Below are 16,383 nucleotides of genomic sequence, written 5' to 3' on the forward strand. Positions count from 1 at the left end.
ATATTCTGCAAGTCCCAATAGTATTATTGTAGTTGACAATCCTCTGTATAAAGGACTTGCCCTATAAAACTGCTTGAAAATAAATGAAAAGAAGAATAACAAAACAAAAAAAAATTATTTTTATTATGTCAGTGTATGCAAATAAATGCAGTGTGTGTTAAAAGAGATCGAAAATGCGAAAGTAACGTATGCATTTTCTTTTGTACAGGAAAATAAATGCTCAAGGAAGAAAAAAAAAATAGTGCATGGCCCAAAACCACGCGCTCTCGGCCTTCTCAATTTCTAAAATATGCGAAAAAGGCCCAATTTCGAGGGTTATAGTCCAGAGGTTTTTGTATCACGCGCGAAACGCGCGCTAGGTGCGCGTGGGTTTTATTCTTGTGGCCTCATGAACAAACGAACGTAACTTAGAAATATATATCTGCATTAACTTAGTTTTGGAATTAAATTTACTTCTTTAATCCAGGATAAAATAGTCAATTACTGCCAATTTTAATATTTATGATTGTGAAATGTTCAAAGACAAGTGATATATATGAAATTCAACAAACGAAAAGAGGAAAGCATCATAAAGATTAAAAGACTGATCTTATTAGTGGTCCTTTAGGTTCTTTTCAAGTTTCTTTCTGATCAACTATATTGTCGAAACATAACTATAAAATCTATTAATTTTTTTTTGGTATTTATGATGTAGTAGAGGATAATATCATCTACTTCAACATGCAAAACGTATAAATGATTGACGAATAAAGTATAAATGATTATTTTTCCTCAAAACTCATCAACCAAACTGCTAGCTAATTTTGTCAAGGAACTTTTTTAAATTTAAATGTGCCTTTTATAAGTAATTAATACTCCCTCTGTTTCAAAAAAGTGTCATTTTGACACATTGCATATAAGTTATGAACACAAATTATGAAAAATTTGAATTATACATATATACTCTTATTTAATGAGTAATTAATCATTTAAATTTACTAAAAAGAGTTTTGGGTTAAGGATAAAAGAAGAAATTTGATGTAAAAAATCACATTGGAAATGTAAAGTGATATTCTTTGTGAAACAAAGAAAAAAATGCAGAATGGCATTTTTTTGTGAAACAGAAGGAGTATGTATTACTGTTAATTTTTTCACTTTTGTTGTTGCACTTTTTTATTTTGAAAAGTATTTAAAATATATATTAAGGTTAATTCAATAGAAATATATATATTCTTGTATCTTATAGCTTAGTTTAACACTTTTCTAGTTTCCACAAATTTAAGAGAATTCAGAGATAAGTTTCTACCCAAAAAAAAAGTATGGTTTGAGTTATCACCTCCGAAATTAGATTATTTTCATCCAAATATAGAACCTTCAAATCGCTTCCATCAGATTAAAAGATAAAACAGAAAAAATCTCTCAACCCATAACAGTAATAATACCTTCTCTTTTTGATCATTATAGAAAAATGCGGTGAATCTATTTTTCTTTTCAAAAAAAAAATCTTCCAAATTTAACACTTAATTACTAAGGGGGAATAGTAAGGAAATTTCTCTATCTCTTTTAGTTTGTTCCTCTTACAAAAAGAAAGGAAGAAGAAGAAGAAGAAAACGTTATATAATAATAAGGGATGTGGCTACCGAAAGCAGACGCGACAAATAAAGAAACAAGAAGTGGTTCTGTGGCGATTGCAATAGATAAAGACAAAAGTAGTCAAAATGCTATCAAATGGACTTTGGAGAATCTTGCTTCTCGTGGACAAACTCTTGCTCTTATTCATGTCCTTCCCAAATCTCAATGTTCTTTAGGTTAACATTTCACTGCATTCTCACATTCTATAATTAGAATCCATATTTTGTTAGTTTTGCTCAATGTTTCCTTTTCTTTCTTTGTTTTGCGCAAAGGTTTGAGTTTCTTTTTAGGGCCGGGTTTCACTTTTGTGTTTCATGCATGCAGATATCGAAGAAGGAATATCACATAAGCAGCAACTGGAGAAACAAACGAAAGATCTCTTTGTATCCTTCCACTGTTACTGCAGCCGCAAAGAGGTGTTTTATTATAATAATACCTATTGAAACCAATTTAACTTTTGGTTGAATGAATATATCACATGAGTAGTTCGAAGCTTTTTTATTTTATTTTTGGATCATTTCTGCATGCAGATTCATTGTCAGGACGTTGTGCTTGAAGACGTAGACAAAGTCAAAGCAATTGTCGAATATGTTACGGTTTCTTCGATTGAGAATTTAGTTCTTGGTGCTCCATCACGGAACAGCTTTATGCGGTAAAGAAACTGATTAGGGTTTTGATTTTTATTTGTTTACGTGCGGAAGAAGAATACATTAACCAAATTTAGGGTTTCCTTTCATGATTTTGATCCTTAACAGAAGATTCAAAACGGATTTACCAGCCAGTGTGTCAAAGGCAGCTCCAGATTTCTGCAATGTTTACGTTATCTCCAAAGGAAAGATCTCTTCGGTACGAAACGCCTCGCGTCCTGCTCCTTATCATCCATCAGCTCTTAACGAATCAGAGAGTCATCATGACACTATTCCCATTGAGAGAAAACATAAAACAGGTCAGATCGAGTTTTAATCTTGGGATGAAATATTGTTGCTTGCGTGACAAGCATCTCAAACACACATTGTTAAATCTGTCCCATCTTCCTTGTTTTCAACAGCTAACACACAAGCCTTGCATAGGGGACGAAGATCAGTAGATTCAGATGGTACCAGGTATTATATATATTCTGTTAGTTAAACAATTGCTATGTAACTCTACCTCAATGATTTCTTAAATCGTGGTTTCGACTTTTGTAGATTAGGGGTTCCGAAACCACCACAAGGACATATGAAATTAGTGGGGGATTTCTCAGATTCAGAGTCCGAGTTCTCATTCATCAGTGCTTCTCAACATGAATCCGACATCTCCTTCATCAGCAGCTCGGGGAGACAGAGTGTAGACCGATCATCATTCACCTACGATTTACCAGACTCAGCAAGATCCTCAAGAATGTCAACGAGCTCAGATCAGAGCATTGGGTCACATAGATTAGGAATCAAGTTTACGGATTTGAGTTATCTCAATGGTTCTTCTACGGTTTCTGAAGAGAGTGGAAGAAATTCTTGTTCTTATTCATCTCAGAGCTTGGTATAAGTTGGAATCAAATCATGATTAATTTTGTATTGCTCTCCGATTTGTTTTTACTATTACATTCCATGAAACTGTTTGTATTGTTGCAGGATGATGTTGAAGCTCAAATGAGGAGACTCCGTTTAGAGCTGAAACAAACTATGGATATGTATAGCTCAGCTTGCAGAGAAGCTTTAACCGCAAGGCACGAGGTAATTATTATTATACAACTATATCTCCATGTTGTTCTTCACCTCAAGAGGGTTGATTCATAAATTTGGTTACAATCTGGATTAGGCGACAGAGCTGCAAAAGCTAAGGACAGAAGAGGAAAGAAGATTCGAGGAACTAAAGATGACAGAGGAAACAGCAATGTCAATAGTGGAAAACGAGAGAGCAAAAGCCAAAACAGCCTTGGAAGCTGCTGAAGCTGCAAACAGGCTTGCTGAAGTGGAAGCAAAGAGGAGGCTTAACGCAGAAATGAAGGTATTGAAAGATAGCGGTTCTTTCTCTCGACATAGCATCGTTCGGTACAGGAAATACACTGTTCAAGAAATCGAAGAAGGTACTGATAACTTTGCAGAGTCAAGAAAAGTTGGAGAAGGAGGGTATGGACCTGTGTTTAGAGGTCATCTTGATCACACAAGTGTCGCTGTTAAGGTTTTACGCCCTGACGCTGCTCAAGGAAGATCTCAGTTTCACAAAGAGGTAACAAAATATCTATCTTCTCTACAATTCTTCTCCATTAACTCTGTTTTCCCTATAGTTTACTTGTGTTACAAGAAAAGGTTATTGAATGAATATTTTTTTTAACTTGATGTGTTTTGACGCTCAGGTTGAAGTACTAAGCTGCATAAGACATCCAAACATGGTGCTTCTCTTAGGAGCTTGTCCAGAATTCGGTATTCTCGTCTATGAATACATGGCCAAAGGAAGCTTAGATGACCGCCTTTTCAGACGCGGAAACACGCCGCCGATTTCATGGCAATTGCGTTTCAGAATCGCTGCTGAGATCGCTACGGGTCTCCTCTTCCTCCACCAGACCAAACCAGAACCTATTGTCCACAGAGACTTGAAACCAGGAAACGTACTTCTTGACCACAACTACGTCAGCAAGATCAGCGACGTCGGGCTTGCAAGACTCGTCCCCGCTGTAGCTGAAAACGTGACACAGTACCGAGTAACGTCAGCTGCAGGAACGTTCTGTTACATCGACCCTGAGTATCAACAAACCGGAATGTTGGGTGTGAAGTCAGATGTTTACTCTCTGGGAATCATGCTTTTGCAGCTCTTGACGGCGAAACAGCCGATGGGTTTGGCTTATTACGTGGAACAAGCGATCGAAGAAGGGACATTGAAAGATATGCTTGATCCTGCAGTACCAGATTGGCCAGTAGAGGAAGCTTTGGCTCTTGCGAAGTTATCGTTACAATGTGCAGAGTTAAGAAGAAAAGATAGGCCTGATCTTGGTAAAGAAATAATGCCTGAGCTTAATAGACTTAGAGAGCTTGGTGAAGAGAGTCTTGAGTCTGTGTATTTTGCTGGACAAGGAAGATCTTCACATCCTAGTCAAGTCTCTTATTCATCGGTAAGACTTGTTAATCCGAAAGCATTTCTATTACATTAGATGTCTCTTTAGCTATGATGGTTGATGTTATTGTGGGTATTACAGGATGGTAGGAGTGCTCCTTTGATATCAAATACAGGATCTTCTATATCAAACCCATAGTTTTGAGGAATTTGGTAAGATATAACTCTCCTGTTTCAACTCAAGTTAATGTCTAAGTTTCGTTGAGATAAACACTCATGATTGAGATTTTGATTTTGATTTGCATGCAGGAGATAACTTCAGTAGAAGCAAGCTGCCAAGAGTAATTTATTCAGAAACGGAGTTGCTTATTTTGAGCTGAAGAAAAGGTGGCTACGATTTTATTAGATTCGGATTTGTGTATAAAAAGTTGTGTATATTTTGTATTAAAGAAACAATATGTATATACGTGGATATATGATTTTCCCATGCACATTCATGCTGTAAAATTATATTTTTAACTATGAATTACATGGTCGACACGTAACTCACAGAAAATAACAACGTGGGAATGTTCTGACGATGTCAAGTGTTACGACCAAAAAAAATCGCCATTTTTTAATTGAGTGTATAAAATGAGAAGAAGTATTTTCTAAGGTACGAGAATTCAGAATCAATGGGACAAGGTAAAGAAGTTAAAACGCGACCAGATCCTCAAGTTGAGATTCAGGTTTTATTTACCTTCCTCTCTTCTTTGCTGTATCCAACCAAGTTCAAAAAAGACTCTCTGGTCTCTGTTTTTTTGTTTCTTTGCTGAGTTCAGTTTATTTTACTAAACAGGAAAGAGGAGAAATATTCTTCTTTTATAGGCCAAAGGTTAACAAAGAAGAAGCTCACAGTGTGGACGATGTTCAAAGGTTATACATAGTGATGCGTCCTGAGTCCGGTGAGAATCCCACCGAGGAGAAACAAGACCCTCTTTCAGGTAAAGAAGGTTCTGATAAAGATTCCGGAGACGCGACTACTAGCGCTTCCGGCGCCAAGAACCAAGGTGGTGAAGGAGGACACGGCGTCGAGGTCGAGGTAGCTAGAACAAGAATTAAGAACAAAACACTACTGATTATTAAGCTCTAGTCTTCATTACTAGATGATTAAATATGATTGATTTTTTCATCTCAATCTTTTGTAGAAAGTGAACATCGAGAAACAGCTTCTGCTACGATTCATTGTGATGGGTAAGAAAAGTCTACCTGATCCGAGCAAGAAGTCGCAACCTTTTTGGGGATTCGTGGAGATGGTGACCACAAATGTTGAAGATGTTAAAACTGCTCTCAAAGGAGGTAATAATTTCTAGCATTTTATGATATTGTTTGGTGAGTGTATATGATTATGATTTGTTTTGTCAGAGGAGTATGAGACGAAGACTCGAGGACATAGACACAAACCGCCGGCGAGAGCTGTCGGAGAAGGAATCTATCGAATTCTTCGACATAAGCCTAGTCCAACACGAAAACACCATACACATCTTGTCTACAAGCTCGAGTTCCCGTCTGAGTCCCAGAACAGAGCACAGGAGCCACAAGAGTCAATGAACATTGAACCCGAAGGATCCTTCTTGATCCAAATACGAAATCCAGAGCAAGGAGGAGGAGGAGGAAGGTCAGGGTTTGGTGGGCTGCAGAGAAAGAGAAGGGCACACTTTCCGGCACATCTCCAAGCCCATTTAGGTCATACCCGGTTTGGGGCAGCGGACCCGCCCGATTTCCTGAATTACGAAGGATGCGAGTTGTTGCTGATCTCGGCGTCCGACGATATAGAGGAAGAGTTAGGGATGGAGTTGGAGCCTGAGGGTGACGGTGATATATCGACGTGCGATCTTTTGAAGACTTTTGGGGACGATGTTGAAGCCATTCCCCTGCTTCGCGGTACATGGGAGTAATGGTGGGATGCTCACTAATCAGTAATATAACTTATCAATAACTAGTATTATTTAGATGATAAGCTACTAGCTAGTGTAGTGTTTTAAAGACGAGGCAGGACGGCTTTAGGTGGTTTTAAAGTGTCTTTCTTGGGTAAAATGGTGATGTACTGATGTGTCTGACAGTGTCTCTCGGGGTCAAGTTTGGTGTTATCTATAACCTGTTTGAAAACATGACTCTAAATTTTGGTTTAAGATATCAAATGTCACTGAGAAGTGCTTTGGTTATCAACTAACATTATTTATTCAGATGCGAGGAAAAACAAAAACCTTAAAACATTGCATGAATTCATAACCTACCTCGCTCATTCACTCACTCTATAATATGTGCAAAAGAGGATTAGATACCTTTTCTCAGAGAAAGATTGGAGCCATGACAAGCGTGATAGTCGCCAACATTTTGATGAGAACGTGAATCGACGGTCCGGCTGTGTCCTTAAAAGGGTCTCCCACACTTTGCCATTTTCAAAAAATGATTTCTCATTAGAAAACAGTTTTGACTTTATAGCAGTAAAAAGTAAAAAGGAAATGACCAGTGAAGAAAAGAATAAGAAGAAGAGGAAGCACAAGGAAAATGAAAGATTGCTTACGTATCACCAGTTACTGCAGCTTTGTGGGAATCACTTCCTTTGCCTCCAAGTGCTCCAGTCTCAATGTATTTCTTTGCATTGTCCCAAGCACCTCCTGCTGTGTTTAAGAAGAGTGCCATTAAGATACCACACACTGTTGCAAACATTAACATTGCAGCTACTACTTTTGCTCCAAGCAGAGGTTGTCCCGTGTAGTATCCCAATATCCGGAACACGAAACCTGAGGACACCAAATAAAGAGGGTTTTATCATTATGTCTGTTTCTCTCTCCTTTCACAGCTTAACCAACGTGTTACTGACTTACCAACTGCAATCGGTGATACTATAGCCAAAGCTCCTGGTTTTATCATTTCCCTCAAAGCTGAAGACGCGACAATGGCAACACATCGACCATAATCTGGTTTCTCCTTGTAGTCCTGTTACATAAAGTTCATAAGGACACCCAATGGAGAAAGGAAGAAAAGGGAACGGACTTGAGAGGAACTATATTTACCATTATGCCAGGCCTCTCAATGAACTGTCTTCTTACTTCGTTGACAACCTCCTGTGCAGTTCGACCAACTGCTGCACAAGCCCAAGCGCTAAAGAGGAAAATAAGCATGGCACCTAACAACCCACCTATGAAGACTTCTGGGATAGCAATATCAACCTGGTTAGATAAGAGGATTAGGATAAGTACGAGGAGGTGCCTGAAAATAGAATGGAATAAGAGGTAACAAAATTCATCAAAGAGAATTTATATACATACCTCTTTGAAAGACACATTAGCAAACGCTGAAACCTCGTCCATATAGGCACTAAAAAGAAGGAATGATGCAAGGGCAGCAGATCCAATAGCAAACCCTTTGGTTGTTGCTTTTGTGGTGTTCCCAACAGCATCAAGAACATCTGTGATCTCACGGACACTTTCTGGCTGCAAGAGGTAAGAGACTATTATATTCCCATGAGCTTGAAAATCAAAGATACAACATAGTAATGATTCCAACCACTCATGTGACATCTACCTGCTGGCTCATCTCAACAATTCCACCTGCATTATCAGCTATAGGACCAAACATGTCCATTGTAAGTACATAAGCTGCAGTGCTTAGCATTCCCATTGTAGCTACAGCGGTTCCAAATAGACCTCCAATGGGGTTTCCATTTTCATCCATAAGCCCCGAGGTATTTCCCAGCCAAAAAGCAGAAATAATAGCTACACTTATAACTAAAACAGGAAGAGCCGTGGACTCCAGACCCAAGCTGACCCCAGCAATTATATTGGTTCCATGACCAGTGGAGCTCGCAAGAGCCAATGTCCGGACAGGCTCATACTTATAGTCAGTATAATATCTGGATATCCAGACAAATACATAAGCTGTGATGATCCCAACCAAGCCACACATAAAGAAATTCAACCAAGCAGACGGAGCTTTTTCAGTGTATAGCAGCCAACGAGTCGACTACAAAACAGAGGTAAGACAGTCAGAGAAATTCATCAGAATTACCACAATAACAAGGATTTCACTTGCTTAGATGTGCCCTTATGTGCATGTGTGTGTAAAGTCAACTATCGATAAAAATGACAAATAGCATTAAAAAGCTACTGTTTAACAGCCATGGAATGAACAACATAGTCAATGACATATGTAGATGAAATTACCGCGCCAAATGTCAAAACAGCTAATATAATAGTTAGCGAATATCCTTTCTGAAGCACAACCATTGGATCCTCTACTGGAGATTTCACACTAGCATTTCGAGTTCCCTTGATCGATAGAATACCAATTGATGATATTACCAAGTCAAAAGAGTGAACAACTAGAGGAAATAGAATAAAGCCAGATGGATCTGCATGATAAATGAAAAAAATTTGAGTAAGCAATAAAAATCATGAAGCAGGAATAAAGGTGAACCTTAGTCACAGAAGGATTCGTAATTGTGAATTTTTAACCCTTTATGCTAGTTTGACCACAGTAGAACTGGCCATGCAGTTTTTACTAAATAACTCTATAAATAAAACAGAGACTCCTCACAAACCTTCAATTTTGCACTTCTGAGCCATTGTACCCCCAAGTATCATTGCACTAATGATTTCCGCAGCTATACTTTCAAATAAATCAGCACCACGAGCAGCGCAGTCCCCAACATTGTCTCCAACCTTCAAAAAGATGCAATTTTAAGATTCAGTGATGAAAAAATGAATATTATCGGCGTGATTGATGACTAAAGGTTCTAGGCCCGAAAAAAATAATTAACATAGGGTCCAAGAATGAAAGAGCTAATACCAAATCAGCAATAACAGCAGGATTTCGAGGATCATCCTCAGGAATACCCTGCTCAACTTTTCCTACCAAATCTGCCCCAACATCAGCTCCCTTAGTGTATATTCCACCACCCAACTGAGCAAATAAGGCAACAAATGATGCACCAAATCCATATCCCACAAGAAGAAGAGGCACTGTAAGAAAAAAAGGAAATTTCAGTCATTAAGCTAAAACATAACACTACTACAAGCAAGCAATCTAGTAATCTCTATGCAAATGCAATTTTGGGTTTGCATTAGGATTCTAGAATATCAAAACAGTTTGCATTCGGATTCTAGAGATGAAGATTCAACCCATGATGTTAGTTCTTGAGGAAATAGTCATTTGTCAAAATTTGGCAAAACAAATTCTTTTGAAACCTAAGTATGTACGATGCGAACTTATGGTATATGACATAAATCATATAGTTAAGAAGATACTGTTTGTGACTGAATTCGAGACTCACAAAAGAAACATTCTTAAATCAGCACACTGATGCATAGAATATTGCTAGTTACTATAAAAATTGCCTTAAATAAAAAGAAATTTCAGGGTGCAGGAACCTATGACTTACGATCAGTAACCTTCATTGCGCCTGGTGAATCCACGTCCAACCATACATAAAATGTAGAATACAGGATGGCAATACCAATCACAGCCATACCAACAACAACCAGCGCTGAGAATCCACCAGCACGAACAGCTATCTGAATTAAAATTTATCACTTAATATTTGGCCATGTGTATAGGATGTCCTATTAAATCCTAAACTAAGCAAACCTGCAATGCTTCCCTTGCGGATCGTCTAGCAGCACTGGAGACCCGCACATTAGCACGAACTGACACCCACATTCCAACATAACCAGCAATACCTGAACATAACGCCCCCAAAAGAAATGCAGCAACAGTAATATATGCAGACATTGTCCTGAAGCAAAAAAATTATACAATTAAGTATTATTTATAACAAAGCACAAAAGATAAAACAAATGATTGTGAACAAAATTGTGCATCATCACCTTCCTAGACCAGAAGCCTCTTGCTGGGGGGTTAAGTTACGGAACAAGTATATGCAAAGAATGACGAAAGCTAGCAAGAACGCCATCTTTGATATAGTACCATACTGCGTTCTGAAAAATCCTTCAGCTCCATCACGTATAGCATCTGATATCTAGACGGAACAGAATAAGCTCATAAACTAAAAATGCAACTGAGTGAAAAGAAGAAACAGATTCAAAACCACAAATAAACAACCTAAACTTTGTGTGAAGTTACCTGAACCATCTCTGGAGGTCCTTCATCTTTTGCTAATACCCACTTGGTCAGATAAACTGACAACATGAAGCTGATGATGCATACTACAAAGACGAACACAATGATGGGAGAAGTGCGTGCTCCCATGTAAAATATCCCTCCAAAACTCAAAAGCAGAAGTACAGAAAGGGCACGAACATTTAAATTTCTCAGAAGCCGGATTATCTGCAGAAAACAACTCATTTATTTTACAAAAAGGAAAATAATATTCTCAAGGGATTAAGACTAACACATGTTTTAATACAAATGATGGTGTTTTGATGCATACGAAAGACATGCTCGAGAGAGAAGGGTTTTAAATACTAACCAATGGACTGTAGGTTTTACTACGCATGTCTGGAAACGTCCTTGGCTTGTCAGTGTAAGACATAAGACTGGCTTGCTCAACATCTTCATCCATCATCATGTTTTGTAATGAATTTGCCCTCCGACTAATGGGAAGAGGTGTAAAGTCAGTGCTACGGGGCAGCTCGGCCCCAGAACTTGGACGCTGAATCTTGCTAGGCTACAAACTACCCTCCAAAGATTTTAGCAAAGCTGCATAACAAGAGAACCCACTAACACTATGTCTGACTATATATTGACCCGACAGGTTCTTCAAACACTCGGAATTGGCTTCCCATATATATTTTTCAGCATAAGAAGGGTTCCTGAAACAAAAGGTTACAAGAATTAAGCCCCGGGAAAATCTCTCTTTTTAGTATTTATTAATCGGCAATCGAATGCACATTGTAATTAACATACATACATGCAAAACTGCTCCCATTAAAATTATACGGTAAGCTTCAACTACACTTATCGTTCACCCAATCAAAATTTCAATGTCCCTTCAGTCAAAACCTCAATGATCAGGATGCAGGAACCTCTGGGATAACGAAATAAACAAAACAGCGAATGAGACGCGAGGACATGCTTGACTAAGTCCTCAGTTTCTAAATAATAATAAAAACACAAAGAAGCTTCAGCTACACTTATAGGAACTTACACTAATAATTAATTCATCGGTAAACCAAATCAGATCTAAAATGTCACTTGCATGATCTAAACGAAAACGGAATACGTTAAGAAACGACAGAGAATTAGCGAAATTGTAGGCAATTATAAGAACAGATACCAACAATTTTCTTCCCCCGAAATGTGAGTAAGAAGAAAAAACCTAAATCGGAGAAACAGTAGCGAGAGAGAGAGAGAGAGAGAAAAAAATTACGGCTCCGGAGAGTGATCAGAAGAAAACCGCCATTTTAAGAAAAGCTTGTCGTAGGCTCGTAAGCCGAAGAAGCGTTCTCCACTCTCTCTCTCTCTGTGTCACCGTAAAATCCAAAACGTTAATATAATAATTTCTTTAATTAATTTCTACAGTATGGTTAATATAATAATCTCCCTCAAAACGTTATAAACTTGAGTGAGAGCTCAAAATTGCAAAAACTGATCTTTATGATTCGTTGACACGTTATCAGAAAATTCGCCTGGCGTAAACTATGGGCAATAACCACATTAGACAATCATACCCTTAATTGTTAGGTAATCATATCTATTAAGAAATCATACCCTTAATTATCTTCACAATATTCGTGGGCCAAAAGCCCAACATACGGTCCACGAATGAATCCCATTATTACCCAGAGTTGATTTTTACGTAGCTGCTACACTCGAGATAAGAGAAATCTTTTCTGAATTTGTTTCCCCGGAGAAGAAGATGAAGCAACCGGCGACACCGAACGCGGCGGAGGAAGCTACAGCAGAACAAAAGCAGAAATCGAAGAAATTCCCAACTCCGACGGAACTAATCTCTCACTACCAGAAACGAGGCCTTGAACCTGCCGAAGCTTCGATTAAGGTCATTGAAGACCTTCAAAACGCGCTCGTCCGGGTCGTTTCGTCTTCCAGAAACCAATCCAGCAAGGATAAGCTTGTAACCGACGCCAGAAAAATCGACGCCATTAACGGAAGGCTCGCAGTCGTCGACGCTAAGCTGGAGACCAAACCTGGGTACGTTGAGACTTTTGTGCTGGGTTTAGCTTCTGGTGCTGCACTTAACGGAGTTAACTCCGTCTGGCCTCACGTCACCAGAGGCATTGCCCAAATTTGGTCCGCCGTTAAGAGCGGGACTGATCCTTCTTCATCTGCCCCTTGAAATGTTAGAAAGGGATTCATCTTCTCCAATGATTTTGGTTTCTTGTTTTTTTTTTTTTTTTCTTTGTTCTTACGGTGTTGTTGTAGTAGCGAAACTGAGTATCAGCGACTTCGAATTTTTGAATTTGCTGGAACAACTACTCTGATTACAAAATTATCCTAATTAATTTTGCTTCAAAACAAAGAAAACCAAATGTAAAATTGATACGAGGCATGTTTTGAAAAATAATGTACATAGCAAAAGAGAAAAAAAATTCTTAGCAGGCAACTTCACAGACAAAATTTTGTGACTGGAGTTGCAAACACTACAGGTTAGCCAAAATTTTCTCTCACTGCTAGTTTCAGAGAGAACCTATGATGATACCAGAGGAATGTATAAAACTTACCAATGTAACCGGAATTCAGCAACAGGCACGATTGTGGGAAATAAACTTTGTTACATCAGTTTCTATGTTATCTTTGTTTACTGTTGTTCTTGCTAGACTCTGCAAATAAGAAGCATGAAGTGAAATTCAGCATTAGGTCTATTGCACATCAGCTTCTGAGGCGAAACATAGAGACGTTGGATATGTTGATGAAATCTTACCTTTGATAGCCTTAGGCGGTCTTGTATGACTGCCAGCGGTTGAACCTGGAGACAATGGTCGCTTTGCAGGTTTGGGCTTATGTGAAGGAATCAGAGACGAATTTAGAATGGCAGCAACAGCTTCACGCTGTTGCTTTCGTTTGGATATCATATCTTCAACACCTCCTTGATTTGAAGCATTGCCTTTGTTTATCTGTCTATCTTTCTGTCCAACTTCATCTGTCGGATTTCCCATCTTGCTACCGTCAAGCTTTGATGAAGCCTTCTTGGATTTCTTCCACTCATTTGAATTTTCTTTCTTCGAACTAGTTGCATCTGTATTCTCTGGATTACTGCTTTTTTCCCTACCTTTCATTTTTTCTTTCTTTTCATGGCTCCCTCTCAGAGTCTCTTCGGATGTTACTTTCTCACTGTTTGCTACTTGTTTTCCCCTTTTAGAAGAAGCTTCTTCTTTGGCTTTTCCTTTGCTGTGCTTGCTCTCTGATCCTTTTGATGAGAGAGGCACAACTTCTTCATCAGATTTCCTCTTTTTTCTATCATCAAATGTCCCTGCTTTCTGTTCCTTACGACGTGAATGCTGCTTCTCAGGGTTAGGAAATTTCTTTGGAACATTCTCAGAATGGTTTTGATCCATCACTTTTTCGCCAAACATGGAGTTGTACGGTCGCTTAACTGGTATGATGACACCTCTTTCTTTTGCATCTTCCACAAGAGCAGCCCAGTTACGGTCTCTTTGCAAGGTTCGTGTGTTACCCAAAACCCAAAGGGAGAGTTTCGCTCTAGTGAGGGCAACATTCATGCGTCTAACATCTGAAACAAAACCAATTCGACTCTGATTGATCCCTTCAGGAGCAGAATGTGTAGCTCTTACAGTGGATAACACTAATATGTCAACTTCTCTGCCTTGAAAACCATCCACAGTATTCAGTTCCATATCTGCTGTTACTTGAGCCCCAAATGCACCAGTGAAACGCGAACGCAAAAAGGCAAGCTGACGTTTGTAAGGAGTTATAATGCCAATCCTTCCAGCCACAAATTCAGAGGGGTATCTGTAAGTAATAAGCTAGCCAGTGAGTAAAATGATATATCATTGAACTTTCTTAAACATATGTGAATAGATAGCTTAAGATGAATAATGACCTCTTCTTGAAAAATCTAAGTAGCTGAACAGCAGCTTCAGCTTCTTGTTCATTGCAAACGGAGCTAGAATCTCCACTTCGATGCTCTTGGCCATCAACAATATCATAGAAAACGTATGGTCCAAGATGACGAGTTCCGTGAAACGGGGCTGACTTGTTTGACATGTCGACGCCGTTTAGTAACTTGCCATCGTAGAAGTGCATGGACGGGAATCTACAAATGTCTGGATGCATCCTATACTGTTAGGAGAGAAAGTATTATTAGCTCAACTTCCCGACACCGACATAGTTTTCTAATTTCAAACAAACTTTCAAACATTTTGCTGACACAACAAAGATAATTAAAAACTTCCAAATTAAAAGAAGGCCAAAAAACTCAATTAATCAGCGAACCTGTTGAGTAAGCATAAGGATAGGATACCCAGCCCTTTGAAGACGTTCAAACATGCTGCATTCATACATAAATTTACTTGCAACGTTAGAGAGAACGGTTGCTGGAAGCTGCTTTGGGTCTCCAACCTGTAAATCAGAGACAAGGTTATTTAGATACAACTGCAGATATAATAGAAACTTTTGTAACGCAAGTGAACAATACTCACCATTATACATTTCGTTCCTCTTGACTTCAACAACTGTAGAGGAATCAAAGTAGCGGGCTCCAAAGCCTGTAAAAGCCACAAAATCCAAGAAGTGAGAACTGTGTCGAGAACACCTTATGCCAAACAATCAAGCATGTCGAATGTTTACCTGAGCTGCTTCGTCAATCACTACCGCATCAAATAAATTATCTTCAGATGGACTACCGAATTTATGGGCTGATAAAGATTCAGCACACACATTGTACAAGTCTCCTCCACAACCACTTAAAGTTGTAACGACTATTTGGGCTTCCTTAAGAATGGACTTCCGCAACTTATGTTTCAATGCTCTTAATTCATTGTTAGCTTTTCTCTCTTGAGCCTGAACAGCACTTAGATCTTTGTAAATCTTTCTCTTTTGCTCATATAACCTCCGCAATCTTATTCCTAGCTCCGCATCGGACATTGGCTTCCCATCATCATCTTTGTTGAGGTGTTCATTCTCCGGCTTATCTTTGGCGTCTAAACTTTCTTGATTTATGTTTGCACGCTTAGCTTCAAAATGCGTGATCTGATCGACAATCTTTTCTAGACTAGAGCGCAGTATTGCAGAAGAATCTGCACCCTTATTACTCTTAGATTCGTTTATCCGCATTCTCTCTTCTCCCAAACGCTGATCAACAAGGGTATCAAGAAAGAAGGGCAATGAATTTGGATGAACAGTTTTTGCATTTCCAACCCTTACAAGATAAGGTTTGAACATCTTCCCATCCCCGCCATATATACCTAGACTGGATATTCTTGAAACTAATTCATCAACTGCAGCATTTGACTGAGCACAGATCAGCACCCTTCCTCTACCAATCTTTTCTGCTATCTTTTTTTTTGTTTCCCCGTCATCATTAAGCTGTTTAGCCATAGCTGCATCTTGCCATGCCCTTGCAATAGCGACATTCGGATTCATTCTCTGCCTAGAAGTTGAAGAACTATGATCTTGTTCAGAATTTCCCCTACCACTTGCTTTATGTGAAACGGATGCAAGCAAGCCACTTATAATGGCAACAATAGTGCGAGTTTTGCCAGTCCCTACAGAGCAAACAAATTTCTTAACAATTAAAGTCCAACATCAACATCAATTAGT

At 38.7% G+C, this 16,383-nt stretch overlaps 5 protein-coding genes across 14 annotated transcripts in view; 3 read left to right on the top strand and 2 right to left on the bottom strand.

The window, feature by feature from the left end:
* Nucleotides 2,472-12,150, bottom strand: LOC104755999 (pyrophosphate-energized membrane proton pump 3). Of its 9 annotated transcripts, none has more exons than XM_019239516.1 (17): nucleotides 11,921-12,150; nucleotides 11,555-11,671; nucleotides 11,114-11,456; nucleotides 10,768-10,971; nucleotides 10,512-10,663; nucleotides 10,273-10,420; nucleotides 10,067-10,199; nucleotides 9,475-9,647; nucleotides 9,227-9,347; nucleotides 8,850-9,037; nucleotides 8,212-8,649; nucleotides 7,956-8,120; nucleotides 7,701-7,856; nucleotides 7,512-7,623; nucleotides 7,208-7,427; nucleotides 6,966-7,071; nucleotides 2,472-2,527 (listed from the first exon to the last, which is right to left on the bottom strand). In XM_019239516.1, the coding sequence occupies exons 3-16, from the start codon at nucleotides 11,210-11,212 to the stop codon at nucleotides 6,972-6,974; spliced, it is 2,409 nt and encodes an 802-aa protein (XP_019095061.1). In that variant the 5' UTR covers nucleotides 11,213-11,456; nucleotides 11,555-11,671; nucleotides 11,921-12,150; the 3' UTR covers nucleotides 2,472-2,527; nucleotides 6,966-6,971. The 9 variants fall into 9 exon arrangements, with proteins under 9 accessions (XP_019095061.1, XP_019095060.1, XP_010476802.1 ...); XM_019239515.1 differs by lacking the exon at nucleotides 2,472-2,527 and adding an exon at nucleotides 11,792-11,847 and having other exon boundaries at nucleotides 6,792-7,071; nucleotides 12,014-12,150; XM_010478500.2 differs by lacking the exon at nucleotides 2,472-2,527 and having other exon boundaries at nucleotides 6,792-7,071; nucleotides 12,014-12,150.
* Nucleotides 2,776-4,855, top strand: LOC104755998 (U-box domain-containing protein 34-like; the record flags this gene model as incomplete). Its single annotated transcript, XM_019238868.1, has 5 exons — nucleotides 2,776-3,129; nucleotides 3,222-3,323; nucleotides 3,409-3,819; nucleotides 3,947-4,699; nucleotides 4,784-4,855. Coding segments are annotated over 5 exons (1,677 nt in total), but the record flags the coding sequence as incomplete, so codon positions are not given.
* On the top strand, nucleotides 5,290-6,833 carry LOC104756000. 2 transcript variants are annotated; one of them, XM_010478505.2, is made up of 4 exons: nucleotides 5,290-5,369; nucleotides 5,480-5,722; nucleotides 5,829-5,979; nucleotides 6,046-6,833. In XM_010478505.2, the coding sequence occupies exons 1-4, from the start codon at nucleotides 5,316-5,318 to the stop codon at nucleotides 6,576-6,578; spliced, it is 981 nt and encodes a 326-aa protein (XP_010476807.1). In that variant the 5' UTR covers nucleotides 5,290-5,315; the 3' UTR covers nucleotides 6,579-6,833. The 2 variants fall into 2 exon arrangements, with proteins under 2 accessions (XP_010476807.1, XP_019095082.1); XM_019239537.1 differs by having other exon boundaries at nucleotides 5,480-5,716.
* Nucleotides 12,396-13,063, top strand: LOC104756001. Its single transcript, XM_010478506.2, has one exon. It carries the CDS (start codon nucleotides 12,503-12,505, stop codon nucleotides 12,938-12,940), a length of 438 nt encoding a protein of 145 aa, XP_010476808.1. The 5' UTR covers nucleotides 12,396-12,502; the 3' UTR covers nucleotides 12,941-13,063.
* The window catches only part of LOC104756004, an 11,432-nt gene continuing 8,182 nt past the window's right edge, over nucleotides 13,134-16,383 (bottom strand). Inside the window, exons 17-22 of the mRNA XM_010478507.2 lie at nucleotides 15,412-16,328; nucleotides 15,264-15,329; nucleotides 15,058-15,183; nucleotides 14,666-14,904; nucleotides 13,526-14,574; nucleotides 13,134-13,424 (exon numbers count right to left, since the gene is read on the bottom strand). Of these exons, the coding sequence (XP_010476809.1) occupies nucleotides 13,393-13,424; nucleotides 13,526-14,574; nucleotides 14,666-14,904; nucleotides 15,058-15,183; nucleotides 15,264-15,329; nucleotides 15,412-16,328 (2,429 nt within the window). The 3' untranslated portion in view covers nucleotides 13,134-13,392. The remainder of the gene's footprint in view (nucleotides 13,425-13,525; nucleotides 14,575-14,665; nucleotides 14,905-15,057; nucleotides 15,184-15,263; nucleotides 15,330-15,411; nucleotides 16,329-16,383) is intronic.

Source organism: Camelina sativa, chromosome 17 (genome assembly GCF_000633955.1).
Source record: "Camelina sativa cultivar DH55 chromosome 17, Cs, whole genome shotgun sequence".
Taxonomy (NCBI): Eukaryota; Viridiplantae; Streptophyta; class Magnoliopsida; order Brassicales; family Brassicaceae; genus Camelina; species Camelina sativa.

Bases quoted from the DNA above. Each gene is read 5' to 3' on its own strand.
- LOC104756001 (XM_010478506.2), top strand. From the start codon at position 12,503: ATGAAGCAACCGGCGACACCGAACGCGGCGGAGGAAGCTACAGCAGAA.
- LOC104755999 (XM_019239516.1), bottom strand. From the start codon at position 11,212: ATGATGATGGATGAAGATGTTGAGCAAGCCAGTCTTATGTCTTACACT. The intron at 10,972-11,113 runs GTTAGTATTTAA...TGTTTTCTGCAG, and splicing joins GTAAAACCTACAGTCCATTG to ATAATCCGGCTTCTGAGAAA. The intron at 10,421-10,511 runs GTGATGATGCAC...TTTTTGCTTCAG, and splicing joins GAGGCTTCTGGTCTAGGAAG to GACAATGTCTGCATATATTA.
- LOC104756000 (XM_010478505.2), top strand. From the start codon at position 5,316: ATGGGACAAGGTAAAGAAGTTAAAACGCGACCAGATCCTCAAGTTGAG. The intron at 5,370-5,479 runs GTTTTATTTACC...TTTACTAAACAG, and splicing joins ATCCTCAAGTTGAGATTCAG to GAAAGAGGAGAAATATTCTT. The intron at 5,980-6,045 runs GTAATAATTTCT...TTGTTTTGTCAG, and splicing joins TAAAACTGCTCTCAAAGGAG to AGGAGTATGAGACGAAGACT.